The sequence below is a fragment of the Notothenia rossii genome (assembly GCF_949606895.1).
Source record: "Notothenia rossii genome assembly, chromosome: 10".
Taxonomy (NCBI): domain Eukaryota; kingdom Metazoa; phylum Chordata; class Actinopteri; order Perciformes; family Nototheniidae; genus Notothenia; species Notothenia rossii.
Window position 1 is genome coordinate 65,005,896 of NC_136908.1, and position 18,515 is coordinate 65,024,410.

General features: G+C 44.0%; 1 protein-coding gene across 5 annotated transcripts in view; it reads left to right on the plus strand.

Moving 5' to 3' along the window:
• Window positions 1-60: 60 nt before the first annotated feature.
• The window catches only part of LOC307021248 (protein-methionine sulfoxide oxidase mical3b-like), a 37,452-nt gene continuing 18,997 nt past the window's right edge, over window positions 61-18,515 (plus strand). For 3 of the 5 annotated variants that reach the window (XM_079653197.1, XM_079653199.1, XM_079653200.1), the window contains exons 1-7: window positions 452-988; window positions 10,848-11,055; window positions 11,219-11,335; window positions 13,485-13,915; window positions 13,995-14,252; window positions 14,813-14,928; window positions 15,858-15,984. In XM_079653197.1, the coding sequence (XP_079509323.1) occupies window positions 740-988; window positions 10,848-11,055; window positions 11,219-11,335; window positions 13,485-13,915; window positions 13,995-14,252; window positions 14,813-14,928; window positions 15,858-15,984 (1,506 nt within the window). In that variant the 5' untranslated portion in view covers window positions 452-739. Of the gene's footprint in view, window positions 126-451; window positions 989-10,847; window positions 11,056-11,218; window positions 11,336-13,484; window positions 13,916-13,994; window positions 14,253-14,812; window positions 14,929-15,857; window positions 15,985-18,515 lie in introns of those variants that run through there. The other 2 variants (XM_079653198.1, XM_079653201.1) reach the window with 2 other exon arrangements.

The following is an 18,515-nucleotide window of genomic DNA, read 5'->3' on the forward strand; positions in this document are numbered from 1 at the left end:
GTGTGTGTGTGTGTGTGTGTGTGTGTGTGTGTGTGTGTGTTCTGTGCACTCTCCTCAGTGTGTGTGTGTGTGTGTGTTTAGAGTGGATTTAGACGTTGGCTGCAGAGGGAGAGCGGCTCTGAGACGTGAGTAACACACCGATCATTTCACACATTTACATTAAAACTGTGTGTGTGTTTACAGGGTCTTTATGGAGTGTGTATTTTAAATACTAGAAGATTACTTTTTATTTTAAATCAAAGACAGGAAGTGTATGAGGGAAAGTTAAATAAATAAAAGGTTGCTTTACACAATTTAGAAAACATTTAAAACATAATATTAAATAATGCTTTAGACGCGTTTAGCAGAAGAACATTAATGCCTATTTATATGAATACATATTCAAAGTGTGTGTGTGTGTGTGTGTGTGTGTGTGTGTGTGTGTGTGTGTGTGTGTGTGTGTGTGTGTGTGTGTGTGTGTGTGTGTGTGTGTGTGTGTGTGTGTGTGTGTGTGTGTGTGTGTGTGTGTGTGTGTGTGTGTGTGTGTGTGTGTGTGTGTGTGTGTGTGTGTGTGTGTGTGTGTGTGTGTGTGTGTGTATAGAGCTGTGGTATGTGAAGCTCTTTGTTTCCATTCAGTGTGACTGTGACACACACACGTTGTTGTTTAAGTCCTCCAAGACTGAGCTGGATCCCATCAGTGACATCATCATCAGGTGACGCCCCCCCCCACCAATGGTGCCCTGCAGCCTCCGGGGTTGCCATGGGAGACGAGTCACACCCAGACTGCCGAGCGCAGCAGCTGTTTGACGGCTTTGTGTCGGCGGCGTCCTGCAGGGCGGCGCTGGGGAGCTTCAGTCAGCTGACCGACCTGCTGCAGCTGGGGAGGGAGGAGCCTCCGTATCGACCAATAGGACGCCGGCTCCGATACTGGAGGGCCGACGCTCTGGGGGCCAAACTGGAGAGGAGGGCGGCGAGGCCGGAGTACCAGGGGCCCAGCAGGAAGACCACCGTACGTATTACTGCTGGGTCCCTGAAGGCAGCATCGTTAGGACGTATTACTGCTGGGTCCCTGAAGGCAGCATCGTTAGGACATATTACTCTGAAGTCCCTGAAGGTAGCATCGTTAGGACGTATTACTGTTGGGTCCCTGTAGGCAGCATCGTTAGGACGTATTACTGTTGGGTCCCTGAAGGCAGCATCGTTAGGACGTATTACTGTGAAGTCCCTGAAGGCAGCATCGTTAGGACATATTACTGTTGGGTCCCTGAAGGCAGCATCGTTAGGACATATTACTGTGAAGTCCCTGAAGGCAGCATCGTTAGGACGTATTACTGTTGGGTCCCTGAAGGCAGCATCGTTAGGACGTATTACTGTGAAGTCCCTGAAGGCAGCATCGATAGGACGTATTACTGCTGGGTCCCTGAAGGCAATATCGATAGGACGTATTACTGCTGGGTCCCTGAAGGCAGCATCGTTAGGACGTATTACTGTGGAATTCCTGAAGGCAGCATCGATAGGACGTATTACTGTAGAGTCCCTGAAGGCAGCATCGTTCGGACGTATTACTGCTGGGTCCCTGAAGGCAGCATCGTTAGGACGTATCAATGTGGAGTCCCTGAAGGCAGCATCGATAGGACGTATTACTGTAGAGTCCCTGAAGGCAGCATCGTTAGGACGTATTACTGCTGGATCCCTGAAGGCAGCATCCATAGGGCGTATTACTGTAGAGCAGCGGTTTTCAAAGTGTGAGGCGCGCCTCCCCTGGGGGGCGCCAGAGAGCTTCAGGGGAGGCGCAGCGTGAGACACAAAAGAACGAGAAAAAGACGAGTAAAGTGACACTTGCCCACTTGTGGCTGTCTGTGGAGACCGAGTTCCCCCACCTCGCCAACAAGGCTGTAAAAGTGCTCATTCCCTTCACCTCCACCTACCTGTGTGAGTGCTCATTCCCTTCACCTCCACCTACCTGTGTGAGTGCTCATTCCCTTCCCCTCCACCTACCTGTGTGAGTGCTCATTCCCTTCACCTCCACCTACCTGTGTGAGTGCTCATTCCCTTCACCTCCACCTGCCTGTGTGAGTGCTCATTCCCTTCACCTCCACCTACCTGTGTGAGTGCTCATTCCCTTCCCCTCCACCTACCTGTGTGAGTGCTCACTCCCTTCCCCTCCACCTACCTGTGTGAGTGCTCATTCCCTTCACCTCCACCTACCTGTGTGAGTGCTCATTCCCTTCCCCTCCACCTACCTGTGTGAGTGCTCACTCCCTTCCCCTCCACCTACCTGTATGAGTGCTCATTCCCTTCACCTCCACCTACCTGTGTGAGTGCTCATTCCCTTCACCTCCCCCTACCTGTGTGAGTGCTCATTCCCTTCACCTCCATCTACCTGTGTGAGTGCTCATTCCCTTCACCTCCACCTACCTGTGTGAGTGCTCATTCCCTTCACCTCCACCTACCTGTGTGAGTGCTCATTCCCTTCACCTCCACCTACCTGTGTGAGTGCTCATTCCCTTCCCCTCCACCTACCTGTGTGAGTGCTCATTCCCTTCACCTCCACCTACCTGTGTGAGTGCTCATTCTCTTCACCTCCACCTACCTGTGTGAGTGCTCTTTCCCTTCACCTCCACCTACCTGTGTGAGTGCTCATTCCCTTCACCTCCACCTACGTGTGTGAGTGCTCATTCCCTTCACCTCCACCTACCTGTGTGAGTGATCATTCCCTTCACCTCCACCTACCTGTGTGAGTGCTCATTCCCTTCACCTCCACCTACCTGTGTGAGTGCTCTTTCCCTTCACCTCCACCTACCTGTGTGAGTGATCATTCCCTTCACCTCCACCTACCTGTGTGAGTGCTCTTTCCCTTCACCTCCACCTACCTGTGTGAGTGATCATTCTCTTCCCCTCCACCTACCTGTGTGAGTGCTCATTCCCTTCACCTCCACCTACCTGTGTGAGTGATCATTCCCTTCACCTCCACCTACCTGTGTGAGTGCTCTTTCCCTTCACCTCCACCTACCTGTGTGAGTGATCATTCTCTTCCCCTCCACCTACCTGTGTGAGTGCTCATTCCCTTCACCTCCACCTACCTGTGTGAGTGCTCTTTCCCTTCACCTCCACCTACCTGTGTGAGTGCTCATTCCCTTCACCTCCACCTACCTGTGTGAGTGCTCATTCCCTTCCCCTCCACCTACCTGTGTGAGTGCAGGTTTTCCACATTGACTTTGATCAAAAGCAAGTACCGGTAAAGGCTGCAGCCAGAGGATGATCTGTGTTTATTCCTGTGTGCACCAAAGACGCAGACTCATTGTTCCCACTAAAGTAGGGGTGAGTGTAATAATGATAATAATAATAATAATAATAGATTGAATTTGTTAGCGTTTTTACAGGTGCTCAAAGAGGCTTTAAAGATAATAGTGAAGAGAAAAGAAAAGAGAAGAAAGGAACAACAAATAAATATATAGTTAAAGTTAAAGTCAAATAATACAAAAACAATCACACATTAAAAGCCAGATTGAAGAGGTGAGTTTTTGTGAGGTTTTGTGTTTTTGTAATAAGGAGGCAAAGTTTCGTTCAGTGCGTTACCGGGAGCATAAGGATTTATCCACCATGTTGAAAATGTAAAAAAAAATATGTGTTGAGAACACGGCGTGCGGAAATATACGGGTGGTGCTGCAGCTAGATGTGCCTGTCCTCTGTAAGAAGGTGTCGGCGACTGACATGCAAGGAAGAACGGCTGAGTGTCCACAGGCTGTTCAACTTTAACAACTGTATGAACTTCCAGGGTAGTGAATTGAACATGCAATTGTAATTGGGTGTGTGGTATATTTTCATGCACGGACACGCATGTTCCACAACACACAAACTGAACAACACTCCATTTCCCGATCGCTACCAGTGTCCTTGCAATCTTGATATAATAACAAGTGCACGTTACTGATGCAATATGGTTGAGACCATTCGGGCTTATTCTAGAGGGGTGCAAGGAATAGTCCAAGTAGTGGGGGAGTTTTATACAATATGTTTAAAACATACAAATAAAAAGGTTTAAAAAAGTTATTGTTTAATGTTTTAAGGAGGTGACGCTACTCAGCCAATCAAATCAGTGCAGTCAGCACGATAGATTCAAACACAGAGACGAGACAAGAGGAGAGAAACGGCCGGAGTAATTTCAAATGGCGGAAGGTAGACAGCGAAAACAGAGCATTTAATTACATTTTCTCTGACTGGACCTCTTTGAAATGCAATTGAATACCCCTGCATTATAGCAACAACAACAATAATAATAATAATAATAACAGCAATAATAATTGGGAGGGGGGGCGCGGCTGTTCTTATGTTCTCTGATGGGAGGCTCACCTACCCACACTTTGAAAACCCCTGCTGTAGAGGAACTAGTTATCTTTACCAGTAGAGGAACTAGTTATCTTTACCTGTAGAGGAACTAGTTATCTTTACCAGTAGAGGAACTAGTTATCTTTCCCTGAAGAGGAACTAGTTATCTTTACCTCTAGAGGAACTAGTTATCTTTCCCTGAAGAGGAACTAGTTATCTTTACCTCTAGAGGAACTAGTTATCTTTACCTGTAGAGGAACTAGTTATCTTTACCTCTAGAGGAACTAGTTATCTTTACCTGTAGAGGAACTAGTTATCTTTCCCTGAAGAGGAACTAGTTATCTTTACCTGTAGAGGAACTAGTTATCTTTACCTGTAGAGGAACTAGTTATCTTTCCCTGAAGAGGAACTAGTTATCTTTACCTCTAGAGGAACTAGTTATCTTTACCTGAAGAGGAACTAGTTATCTTTACCAGTAGAGGAACTAGTTATCTTTACCTGTAGAGGAACTAGTTATCTTTACCTCTAGAGGAACTAGTTATCTTTACCTGTAGAGGAACTAGTTATCTTTACCTGTAGAGGAACTAGTTATCTTTACCTGTAGAGGAACTAGTTATCTTTCCCTGAAGAGGAACTAGTTATCTTTACCTCTAGAGGAACTAGTTATCTTTACCTGTAGAGGAACTAGTTATCTTTACCTCTAGAGGAACTAGTTATCTTTACCTGTAGAGGAACTAGTTATCTTTACCTGTAGAGGAACTAGTTATCTTTACCTGTAGAGGAACTAGTTATCTTTCCCTGAAGAGGAACTAGTTATCTTTACCTCTAGAGGAACTAGTTATCTTTCCCTGAAGAGGAACTAGTTATCTTTACCTCTAGAGGAACTAGTTATATTTACCTGTAGAGGAACTAGTTATCTTTACCTCTAGAGGAACTAGTTATCTTTACCTGTAGAGGAACTAGTTATCTTTCCCTGAAGAGGAACTAGTTATCTTTACCTCTAGAGGAACTAGTTATCTTTACCTGAAGAGGAACTAGTTATCTTTACCAGTAGAGGAACTAGTTATCTTTACCTGTAGAGGAACTAGTTATCTTTACCTCTAGAGGAACTAGTTATCTTTACCTGTAGAGGAACTAGTTATCTTTACCTGTAGAGGAACTAGTTATCTTTACCTGTAGAGGAACTAGTTATCTTTCCCTGAAGAGGAACTAGTTATCTTTACCTCTAGAGGAACTAGTTATCTTTACCTCTAGAGGAACTAGTTATCTTTACCAGTAGAGGAACTAGTTATCTTTACCAGTAGAGGAACTAGTTATCTTTACCTGTAGAGGAACTAGTTATCTTTACCTGTAGAGGAACTAGTTATCTTTACCAGTAGAGGAACTAGTTATCTTTACCTGTAGAGGAACTAGTTATATTTACCAGTAGAGGAACTAGTTATCTTTACCTGTAGAGGAACTAGTTATCTTTACCTGTAGAGGAACTAATTATCTTTACCAGTAGAGGAACTAGTTATCTTTACCTGTAGAGGAACTAGTTATCTTTACCTGTAGAGGAACTAGTTATCTTTACCAGTAGAGGAACTAGTTATCTTTACCTGTAGAGGAACTAGTTATATTTACCAGTAGAGGAACTAGTTATCTTTACCTGTAGAGGAACTAGTTATCTTTACCTGTAGAGGAACTAGTTATCTTTACCTGTAGAGGAACTAGTTATATTTACCTGTAGAGGAACTAGTTATCTTTACCTGTAGAGGAACTAATTATCTTTACCAGTAGAGGAACTAGTTATCTTTACCTGTAGAGGAACTAGTTATCTTTACCTGTAGAGGAACTAGTTATCTTTACCAGTAGAGGAACTAGTTATCTTTACCTGTAGAGGAACTAGTTATCTTTACCAGTAGAGGAACTAGTTATCTTTACCTGTAGAGGAACTAGTTATCTTTACCAGTAGAGGAACTAGTTATCTTTACCTGTAGAGGAACTAGTTATATTTACCTGTAGAGGAACTAGTTATCTTTACCTGAAGAGGAACTAGTTATTTTTACCTGTAGAGGAACTAATTATCTTTACCTGTAGAGGAACTAGTTATTTTTACCTGTAGAGGAACTAATTATCTTTACCAGTAGAGGAACTAGTTATCTTTACCAGTAGAGGAACTAGTTATCTTTACCTGTAGAGGAACTAGTTATATTTACCAGTAGAGGAACTAGTTATCTTTACCTGTAGAGGAACTAGTTATATTTACCTGTAGAGGAACTAGTTATCTTTCCCTGAAGAGGAACTAGTTATCTTTACCAGTAGAGGAACTAGTTATCTTTACCAGTAGAGGAACTAGTTATCTTTACCTGTAGAGGAACTAGTTATCTTTACCAGTAGAGGAACTAGTTATCTTTACCTGAAGAGGAACTAGTTATCTTTACCAGTAGAGGAACTAGTTATCTTTACCTGAAGAGGAACTAGTTATCTTTCCCTGAAGAGGAACTAGTTATCTTTACCAGTAGAGGAACTAGTTATCTTTACCTGTAGAGGAACTAGTTATCTTTACCTGTAGAGGAACTAGTTATCTTTACCTGTAGAGGAACTAGTTATCTTTCCCTGAAGAGGAACTAGTTATCTTTACCTCTAGAGGAACTAGTTATCTTTCCCTGAAGAGGAACTAGTTATCTTTACCTCTAGAGGAACTAGTTATCTTTACCTGTAGAGGAACTAGTTATCTTTACCTCTAGAGGAACTAGTTATCTTTACCTGTAGAGGAACTAGTTATCTTTCCCTGAAGAGGAACTAGTTATCTTTACCTCTAGAGGAACTAGTTATCTTTACCTGAAGAGGAACTAGTTATCTTTACCAGTAGAGGAACTAGTTATCTTTACCTGTAGAGGAACTAGTTATCTTTACCTCTAGAGGAACTAGTTATCTTTACCTGTAGAGGAACTAGTTATCTTTACCTGTAGAGGAACTAGTTATCTTTACCTGTAGAGGAACTAGTTATCTTTCCCTGAAGAGGAACTAGTTATCTTTACCTCTAGAGGAACTAGTTATCTTTACCTGTAGAGGAACTAGTTATCTTTACCTGTAGAGGAACTAATTATCTTTACCAGTAGAGGAACTAGTTATCTTTACCTGTAGAGGAACTAGTTATCTTTACCTGTAGAGGAACTAGTTATATTTACCAGTAGAGGAACTAGTTATCTTTACCAGTAGAGGAACTAGTTATCTTTACCTGTAGAGGAACTAGTTATCTTTACCTGTAGAGGAACTAGTTATCTTTACCTGTAGAGGAACTAGTTATCTTTCCCTGAAGAGGAACTAGTTATCTTTACCTGTAGAGGAACTAGTTATCTTTACCTGTAGAGGAACTAGTTATCTTTACCTGTAGAGGAACTAGTTATCTTTACCTGTAGAGGAACTAGTTATCTTTACCTGTAGAGGAACTAGTTATCTTTCCCTGAAGAGGAACTAGTTATCTTTACCAGTAGAGGAACTAGTTATCTTTACCTGTAGAGGAACTAGTTATCTTTACCTGTAGAGGAACTAGTTATCTTTACCTGTAGAGGAACTAGTTATCTTTCCCTGAAGAGGAACTAGTTATCTTTACCTGTAGAGGAACTAGTTATCTTTACCAGTAGAGGAACTAGTTATCTTTACCTGTAGAGGAACTAGTTATCTTTACCAGTAGAGGAACTAGTTATCTTTACCTGTAGAGGAACTAGTTATCTTTACCAGTAGAGGAACTAGTTATCTTTACCTGTAGAGGAACTAGTTATCTTTACCAGTAGAGGAACTAGTTATCTTTACCTGAAGAGGAACTAGTTATCTTTACCAGTAGAGGAACTAGTTATCTTTACCTGAAGAGGAACTAGTTATCTTTACCTGTGGAGGAACTAGTTATCTTTACCTGTAGAGGAACTAGTTATCTTTACCTGTAGAGGAACTAGTTATCTTTACCTGTAGAGGAACTAGTTATCTTTACCTGTAGAGGAACTAGTTATCTTTACCTGAAGAGGAACTAGTTATCTTTACCAGTAGAGGAACTAGTTATCTTTACCTGAAGAGGAACTAGTTATCTTTACCTGTGGAGGAACTAGTTATCTTTACCTGTAGAGGAACTAGTTATCTTTACCAGTAGAGGAACTAGTTATCTTTACCTGTAGAGGAACTAGTTATCTTTACCTGTAGAGGAACTAGTTATCTTTACCTGTAGAGGAACTAGTTATCTTTCCCTGAAGAGGAACTAGTTATCTTTACCTGTAGAGGAACTAGTTATCTTTACCAGTAGAGGAACTAGTTATCTTTACCTGTAGAGGAACTAGTTATCTTTACCAGTAGAGGAACTAGTTATCTTTACCTGAAGAGGAACTAGTTATCTTTACCTGTGGAGGAACTAGTTATCTTTACCAGTAGAGGAACTAGTTATTTTTACCTGTAGAGGAACTAATTATCTTTACCAGTAGAGGAACTAGTTATCTTTACCTGTAGAGGAACTAGTTATATTTACCAGTAGAGGAACTAGTTATCTTTACCTGTAGAGGAACTAGTTATCTTTACCTGTAGAGGAACTAGTTATCTTTCCCTGAAGAGGAACTAGTTATCTTTACCAGTAGAGGAACTAGTTATCTTTACCAGTAGAGGAACTAGTTATCTTTACCTGTAGAGGAACTAGTTATCTTTACCAGTAGAGGAACTAGTTATCTTTACCTGAAGAGGAACTAGTTATCTTTACCAGTAGAGGAACTAGTTATCTTTACCTGAAGAGGAACTAGTTATCTTTACCTGTGGAGGAACTAGTTATCTTTACCTGTAGAGGAACTAGTTATCTTTACCAGTAGAGGAACTAGTTATCTTTACCTGTAGAGGAACTAGTTATCTTTACCTGTAGAGGAACTAGTTATCTTTACCTGTAGAGGAACTAGTTATCTTTCCCTGAAGAGGAACTAGTTATCTTTACCTGTAGAGGAACTAGTTATCTTTACCAGTAGAGGAACTAGTTATCTTTACCTGTAGAGGAACTAGTTATCTTTACCAGTAGAGGAACTAGTTATCTTTACCTGAAGAGGAACTAGTTATCTTTACCTGTGGAGGAACTAGTTATCTCTACCTGTAGAGGAACTAGTTATCTTTACCTGTAGAGGAACTAGTTATCTTTACCAGTAGAGGAACTAGTTATTTTTACCTGTAGAGGAACTAATTATCTTTACCAGTAGAGGAACTAGTTATCTTTACCTGTAGAGGAACTAGTTATATTTACCAGTAGAGGAACTAGTTATCTTTACCTGTAGAGGAACTAGTTATCTTTACCTGTAGAGGAACTAGTTATCTTTCCCTGAAGAGGAACTAGTTATCTTTACCAGTAGAGGAACTAGTTATCTTTACCAGTAGAGGAACTAGTTATCTTTACCTGTAGAGGAACTAGTTATCTTTACCAGTAGAGGAACTAGTTATCTTTACCTGAAGAGGAACTAGTTATCTTTACCTGTGGAGGAACTAGTTATCTTTACCAGTAGAGGAACTAGTTATTTTTACCTGTAGAGGAACTAATTATCTTTACCAGTAGAGGAACTAGTTATCTTTACCAGTAGAGGAACTAGTTATTTTTACCTGTAGAGGAACTAGTTATATTTACCAGTAGAGGAACTAGTTATCTTTACCAGTAGAGGAACTAGTTATCTTTACCTGTAGAGGAACTAGTTATCTTTACCTGTAGAGGAACTAGTTATCTTTCCCTGAAGAGGAACTAGTTATCTTTACCAGTAGAGGAACTAGTTATCTTTACCAGTAGAGGAACTAGTTATCTTTACCTGTAGAGGAACTAGTTATCTTTACCAGTAGAGGAACTAGTTATCTTTACCTGAAGAGGAACTAGTTATCTTTACCAGTAGAGGAACTAGTTATCTTTACCTGAAGAGGAACTAGTTATCTTTCCCTGTAGAGGAACTAGTTATCTTTACCTGAAGAGGAACTAGTTATCTTTACCTGTAGAGGAACTAGTTATCTTTACCAGTAGAGGAACTAGTTATCTTTACCTGTAGAGGAACTAGTTATCTTTACCTGTAGAGGAACTAGTTATCTTTACCTGAAGAGGAACTAGTTATCTTTACCAGTAGAGGAACTAGTTATCTTTACCTGAAGAGGAACTAGTTATCTTTCCCTGTAGAGGAACTAGTTATCTTTACCTGAAGAGGAACTAGTTATCTTTACCTGTAGAGGAACTAGTTATCTTTACCAGTAGAGGAACTAGTTATCTTTACCTGTAGAGGAACTAGTTATCTTTACCTGAAGAGGAACTAGTTATCTTTACCTGTAGAGGAACTAGTTATCTTTACCTCTAGAGGAATTAGTTATCTTTACCTGTAGAGGAACTAGTTATCTTTACCTGTAGAGGAACTAGTTATCTTTACCTCTAGAGGAACTAGTTATCTTTACCTGTAGAGGAACTAGTTATCTTTACCTGTAGAGGAACTAGTTATCTTTACCTTTAGAGACCCTGAAGGCAGCATCGTCAGGACTCTTTACTCACTAACTGCTCTGTGATTGGTCAGTGCGTGGTGGTGGGGGCAGGGCCCTGTGGTCTCCGGGCAGCAGTGGAGCTCAGGTTCCTCGGGGCCCGGGTGGTTCTCCTGGAGAAGAGGGACTGCTTCTCCCGTAACAATGTTCTGCACCTTTGGCCCTTCACCATCCACGACCTCAGGGGCCTCGGAGCCAAGAGGTTCTACGGGAGGTTCTGTGCCGGAGCCATCGACCACATCAGTGAGTCAACAGGAAGTCCTTATATGTGGTTATGAGTCATTAAACAGGGAAATTAGTCATTAACAGGTTAAAGAGTCATTAAACAGGAAGTTATTATATGGTGTTACTCAATTTACAGAAACCAGTCAGACTTCTCCAGTTTGTAACGGGACTCACTGTGCAGGTATCCGGCAGCTGCAGCTGGTTCTGCTGAAGGTGGCCCTGCTGCTCGGGGTGGAGGTTCACGTCAACGTGGAGTTCAAACACCTAAAGGAGCCCCCGGAGGAGCAGAGCCCCCGCAGTGAGGACTCTTTACACCTGTCTTACCTGCATGAGGGGTTGACCCTACCTGTCCTCATGTTGTCTGTATGAGGGATTGACCCTACCTGTCCTCATGTTGTCCAGTATGAGGTGTTGGCCCTACCTGTCCTCATGTTGTCTGTATGAGGGATTGACCCTACCTGTCCTCATGTTGTCCAGTATGAGGTGTTGACCCTACCTGTCCTCATGTTGTCTGTATGAGGGATTGACCCTACCTGTCCTCATGTTGTCCAGTATGAGGTGTTGACCCTACCTGTCCTCATGTTGTCTGTATGAGGTGTTGACCCTACCTGTCCTCATGTTGTCCAGTATGAGGTGTTGGCCCTACCTGTCCTCATGTTGTCTGTATGAGGGATTGACCCTACCTGTCCTCATGTTGTCCAGTATGAGGTGTTGACCCTACCTGTCCTCATGTTGTCTGTATGAGGGATTGACCCTACCTGTCCTCATGTTGTCCAGTATGAGGTGTTGACCCTACCTGTCCTCATGTTGTCCAGTATGAGGTGTTGGCCCTACCTGTCCTCATGTTGTCCAGTATGAGGTGTTGGCCCTTCCTGTCTTCATGTTGTCTGTATGAGGGATTGACCCTACCTGTCCTCATGTTGTCCAGTATGAGGTGTTGACCCTACCTGTCCTCATGTTGTCTGTATGAGGGATTGACCCTACCTGTCCTCATGTTGTCCAGTATGAGGTGTTGACCCTACCTGTCCTCATGTTGTCCAGTATGAGGTGTTGGCCCTACCTGTCCTCATGTTGTCCAGTATGAGGTGTTGGCCCTTCCTGTCTTCATGTTGTCCAGTATGAGGTCTTGGCCCTACCTGTCCTCATGTTGTCCAGTATGAGGTGTTGGCCCTACCTGTCCTCATGTTGTCCAGTATGAGGTGTTGGCCCTTCCTGTCTTCATGTTGTCCAGTATGAGGTGTTGACCCTTCCTGTCTTCATGTTGTCCAGTATGAGGTGTTGACCCTACCTGTCCTCATGTTGTCCAGTATGAGGTGTTGGCCCTACCTGTCCTCATGTTGTCCAGTATGAGGTGTTGGCCCTACCTGTCCTCATGTTGTCCAGTATGAGGTGTTGGCCCTTCCTTTCTTCATGTTGTCCAGTATGAGGTCTTGGCCCTACCTGTCTTCATGTTGTCCAGTATGAGGTGTTGACCCTTCCTGTCTTCATGTTGTCCAGTATGAGGTGTTGACCCTACCTGTCCTCATGTTGTCCAGTATGAGGTGTTGACCCTTCCTGTCTTCATGTTGTCCAGTATGAGGTGTTGACCCTACCTGTCCTCATGTTGTCCAGTATGAGGTGTTGGCCCTACCTGTCCTCATGTTGTCCAGTATGAGGTGTTGGCCCTACCTGTCCTCATGTTGTCTGTATGAGGTGTTGTTGACCATACCTGTCTTCATGTTGTCTGTATGAGGTGTTGACCCTACCTGTCTTCATGTTGTCTTACCTGTAGAGGTGTTGACCCTACCTGTCTTCATGTTGTCCAGTATGAGGTGTTGACCCTATCTGTAGAGGTGTTGACACTACCTGTCTTCATGTTGTCCAGTATGAGGTGTTGACCCTACCTGTCCTCATGTTGTCCAGTATGAGGTGTTGACCCTATCTGTAGAGGTGTTGACACTACCTGTCTTCATGTTGTCCAGTATGAGGTGTTGACCCTACCTGTCTTCATGTTGTCTTACCTGTAGAGGTGTTGACCCTACCTGTCTTCATGTTGTCCAGTATGAGGTGTTGACCCTATCTGTAGAGGTGTTGACACTACCTGTCTTCATGTTGTCCAGTATGAGGTGTTGACCCTACCTGTCCTCATGTTGTCCAGTATGAGGTGTTGACCCTTCCAGTCTTCATGTTGTCCTACCAGTATGAGGTGTTGACCCTACCTGTCCTCATGTTGCCCTGTATGAGGTGTTGAACCTACCTGTCCTCATGTTGTCCAGTATGAGGTGTTGACCCTACCTGTCCTCATGTTGCCCTGTATGAGGTGTTGACCCTACCTGTCTTCATGTTGTCCAGTATGAGGTGTTGACCCTACCTGTCTTCATGTTGTCTTATCTGTAGAGGTGTTGACCCTACCTGTCTTCATGTTGTCTGTATGAGGTGTTGACCCTACCTGTATGTCTTACCTGTAGAGGTGGGCTGGAGGATGCAGGTGACTCCGAAGTCTCACGCTCTCAATCAACTGGAGTTTGATGTGATTATCGGAGCGGACGGACGCAGGAACACACTCCCAGGTTTCCAGCGTAAAGAGTTCAGAGGGAAGCTGGCCATCGCCATCACGGCGAACTTCAGGAACAGGAACACCACGGCGGAGGCTAAGGTGGAGGAAATCAGTGGCGTCGCCTTCATCTTCAACCGGAGGTTCTTCATGGACCTGCGAAAGGAAACCGGTACCAGCAGGACCCATTACCTCGTGAAGCTAATACCCGTCCGAAGGTTCATTTCTTTGATCTCTGTTTCAGGGATCGATCTGGAAAACATCGTTTACTACAAAGACGACACGCACTACTTTGTGATGACCGCAAAGAAACAGAGTCTGCTGGAGAAAGGAGTCATTAAACAGGTAAAATAATCATTAAGGTGAACTAACTCCTAATTAATCATTAAGGTGAACTAACCTCTAATGAATCCTCTTCCATCAGGACTTTACCGACACCGCACAGCTTCTCTCGCGGTCCAACGTGGACCAGAATGCATTGCAGGCCTTCGCCCGCGAGGCCGCAGACTTCTCGACCAATCAGCAGCTGCCGTCCCTGGAGTTCTCCTTGAACCAAAACAACCAACCAGACGTCGCCTTGTTCGACTTCACCTGCATCTCTGCAGCTGAACACGCCGCTGTAATCAGAGAGCGCCACGGACACCAACTGCTGGTCTCACTGGTGGGGGACAGTCTGCTGGAGGTGAGACAGGTGGGGGACAGGCTGCTGGAGGTGAGACAGGTGGGGGACAGGCTGCTGGTCTCACTGGTGGGGGACAGTTTGCTGGAGGTGAGACAAGTGGGGGGAGGTGAGACAGGCTGCTGGTCTCACTGGAGGGGGACAGTCTACTGGAGGTGAGACAGATGGGGGACAGTCTGCTGGAGGTGAGACAGGTGGGGGACAGGCTGCTGGTCTCACTGGTGGGGGACAGTCTATTGGAGGTGAGACAGGTGGGGGGAGGTGAGACAGGCTGCTGGTCTCACTGGTGGGGGACAGTACTGGAGGTGAGACAGGTGGGGGACAGTCTGCTGGAGGTGAGGCAGGCTGCTGGAGGTGAGACAGGTGGGAGACAGAATGCTGGAGGTGAGGCAGGCTGCTGGAGGTGAGACAGGTAGGAGACAGAATGCTGGAGGTGAGACAGGTGGGAGACAGAATGCTGGAGGTGAGACAGGTGGGGGACAGTCTGCTGGAGGTGAGACAGGCTGCTGGAGGTGAGAAAGGCAGACAGACAGGTACCTCTGTATTAACCCCCCCCTCTACAGCCCTTCTGGCCAATGGGCACAGGCATTGCTCGAGGGTTCCTGGCAGCGCTGGACTCTTCCTGGATGATCAGCAGGTGGGCTCAGGGGGCGCAGCCTCTGGAGGTCCTGGCAGAGAGGTACTAATATAAACTCTAGAAATACACATACATATATATTTTAATGCTTTCAAAATTATCGCGTTAATGGCGGTAATTAATTTTTTGAATTAATTGCGTTAAAATATTTAACTCATTTAACGCATGTGCAGAATGGCCCGCCCCATACATCCCACCAGTGGCAGCGCCAGGGTATGGCTGGGGTAGGCTACAGCCATACCAAGAAATGGCTTAGCCCCACCTTAGCCCCACCATGAAAAATGATGTTAGAGTAAGCTAAATAAAGTCCGCCAACTCGCGCGGAGTAAATCACACAGACAGCAGTTCGTCAGATTGATTTCAGTAGCCACTTGTCTGGAAATACCAAAGTCTAGAAACGGTTTTGAAAACTTTTGTCACGTAGTGATCGTCTTCTCAATAGAACATCTTTGATAATGTCTTCTGGCCAATCAGAATCAAGATAACGGCGTGGTGTTGTTGCAGGAAGTCCCTACGGAGAATACTTTTGCTGTAGTACATCTCTATATACATCGATACAACATTACGTGTTGATAGAAATCAACACGTAATGAAATAAGACCCCACGGTTTGATGATTGATAGGTGTGTGGGCTGTCTTTCATTTTGACACACAGAACAATGTTATAATAAACATACTGTATGTTAAATGGATATATCTGCCTTCTTTCATTTATCTTTCCATTCCCACAACAATACATAAAGAAATGGCATATTTTAATCATGATTAATTCATTTTTAAGCTGTGATTAATCTGATTAAAAATTGTAATCATTTGACAGCCCTAATATATATATATATATATATATATATATATATATATATATATATATATATATATATATATATATATATATATATATCAATACATAAATACACACATTATTACAGTATAAATACACAGTATGAGTACAAGTACACCTGTCCCCACAGAGAGAGTCTTTACCGTCTCCTGCCTCAGGCGACTCCTGAGAACCTTCAGAGGAACTTCAGCCGGTTCTCCATCAACCCTCAGACCAGGTACCTGAACCCCAATCTGAGGAGCATCTCACCTGAGCAGGTACACACGCACGCACACACACACGCACGCACGCACGCACGCACGCACGCACGCACACACACACACACACACACACACACACACACACACACACACACTCTCTCTAAGTCCATATAAGGGAATAAAAAAAAGACTTGTTGACATTCTGTGGAATTTAACATTAGTGCTCCGGGTGCCCAAATGTCAGAATAGTGTCCTTTTGATGGAATTCACTGTATAATATATTTATCCGCGTAGTGTACAATATTGTACAATTCATGGACATTTCAGTACAAATTGAATTCCATCAAATGGACTGTCTAAAATATGGTTTAGAACAGTGTTTGAATCATGGGGTAAACATGATTTAAATAGTCTGACACTTCCAGGGCGCATCACAGCACTTGATAAGGAAGAAACAGTGTTTCACATGTCAGAATAAGTGTACTAAATAAAGTACATCAATAGGACATGAACAAGGCTTCAATAGAGCACTTTCTGAGCGAGGAAATCATGTTTAAAAGGTTGGGGAAAGTGTTTTAATGTCCAATTGGAGGAACTTATTTAACATTGAAACAGTCCCTGAAGTGTACAATGTTGTACAGGGACCGTTTCAATGCAAAATAGGTTCCTTTAAATGGACACCAACCAGATTGCAGCACCTCACGTTATGAGCAAGGAAAATGGTTTAAAAGTGGTGTAAACGGTTGGACGAGTGTTATAGCATGTCCAATTGGTGGACTGTATTTAGTATTGAAAAGGTATTTGAACATACAGGGACATTTGCAATACTAAATAAAGTACATCAATTGGACATGAAAAAGGCAGGCTACAATAAAGCACTTGACAAGGCAGAAATTATGTTTGGGGAAAAAATGTTGGGGAAAGTGCTTTAGTGTAGACTGCTTCGTGTCCAATTAATGGATACAGAGACATATACAATACAAAACTAAGTCCATTCATTGGACATGAAGCAGGCTACAATAAAACACTTTACAAGGGAGGAACAGTGTTTCAAATGTGGGGAATAGTGCATCATAGAACGGACTAAAGACCTCCAGCATGTGACCCTAACCCTAAGGTTAACCTTGCACACCGTAAGTGCCCGGGTACCCACACTTAAGCACTCCCCACTGACTAAACCCATATATTCACACACGCCAGAACCTCGTGCCCCTGGTAAACCTAAAAGGGGACTGGATTTTGTGGTGCTTTACTGTCCGCCCCTCAGCAAATTCATCCTTCTTCACGGCACCACCACCCCTTCTGTGGAGGATGTTCTCATGCCCCTGGTAACCTTAATGCTGCCTGCCCTTCAGCATCCAAATGAAGCCTTCTTATTGGCACTGTGACGAAGATAACTTCGTCACTATGGACTGACGGCTTCAGGCCTTGTATATTGCACATGTGTTTTTATTTTGAAAAGTGTTCCCCCTCCCGTTCTTTCTGTTACTCCTGATTATGTTCACCTGGTTCCCTGTGTTGTCTCCTCTCCCCCCCCCCCCCCACCTGTGTCTAATTGCTGATTAGTGGGTGTGTATTTAGGCTCTGTTGCCCTGTCTGTTTTGGGGCAGGGAGTGTGTGTGAGATCCTTGTGGCTGGTGACTGTGCTCACGTGAACAGCAGATTGAGGCTGTGTCATATGTTTGTGAGTAATAAATGCCCACACTGGGTTGTATTTTTGGACGTTCTACCTCTGCCTCCTTGCTTGGTCGGGCCGCTCAACGGTCAGCGTCACAGGCACCACCACCCCTTCTGGGCTGGAGGTTCACACACTGTAACTTTTTTTCACCCTCCTCTGCCTTACTCCTCCTCCACCAACAATTGAGCACTCCTCACAGAGTTCAGCACCAAGGAGAGCGCCTCCCCAGTGCTGATGAAAAGTGGCACTTTAGCTGCCCCTGGGAACCTTAATGCTGCCCGCCCGCCTTCCCTCAGCATCCAACTTCGGCCTTCTTATTGGCACCACCACCCCTTCAGTGGAGGGCCGACTGGGGACACCCGGGACTGGGCATTGCCCCATGTAGAAGGAACCGGGTCAAACGGCCCAAAACTGAAGAAAAAAGAAAAAATAGATCCGGGCCAAAAGGGTGAAAAATTAAAAGATGTGTCCAAAAATAGGCATTCGTGAAGCGGGTAGAGTCACCTGTCGGCCCCCCTTACAATCCTCCAGAGCGTTGTGCCAAAACTGAATAAAAAGTGAAATAAATAGATCTGGGCCAAAAGGGTGAAAATGAAAAAAAGTATCCGAAAATAGTGCCTCATAATGCGGGTAGAGTCCCCTGTCAACTCCCCTTGCATTCCTCCAGAGGCACATTTATCAACGTAAACTTTTGTGAGAACCAGGCTGGGGGGGTCAAAATAAGGCCGACCCAAAGTGCATGGTTAGCGGACACTTCACTTCCGTGTTTGCAGACAGCCGTTTTTGTCACCCAAAAACTGGGTTTCCGATTTCGTGCAGACCATAGTCCAAAATGTATGGATGAATATTTTTGACGGAGAAAGGGAAATTAAGCCCTGGACACTTTTCCCCTCCTCCGTTGAAACTTACA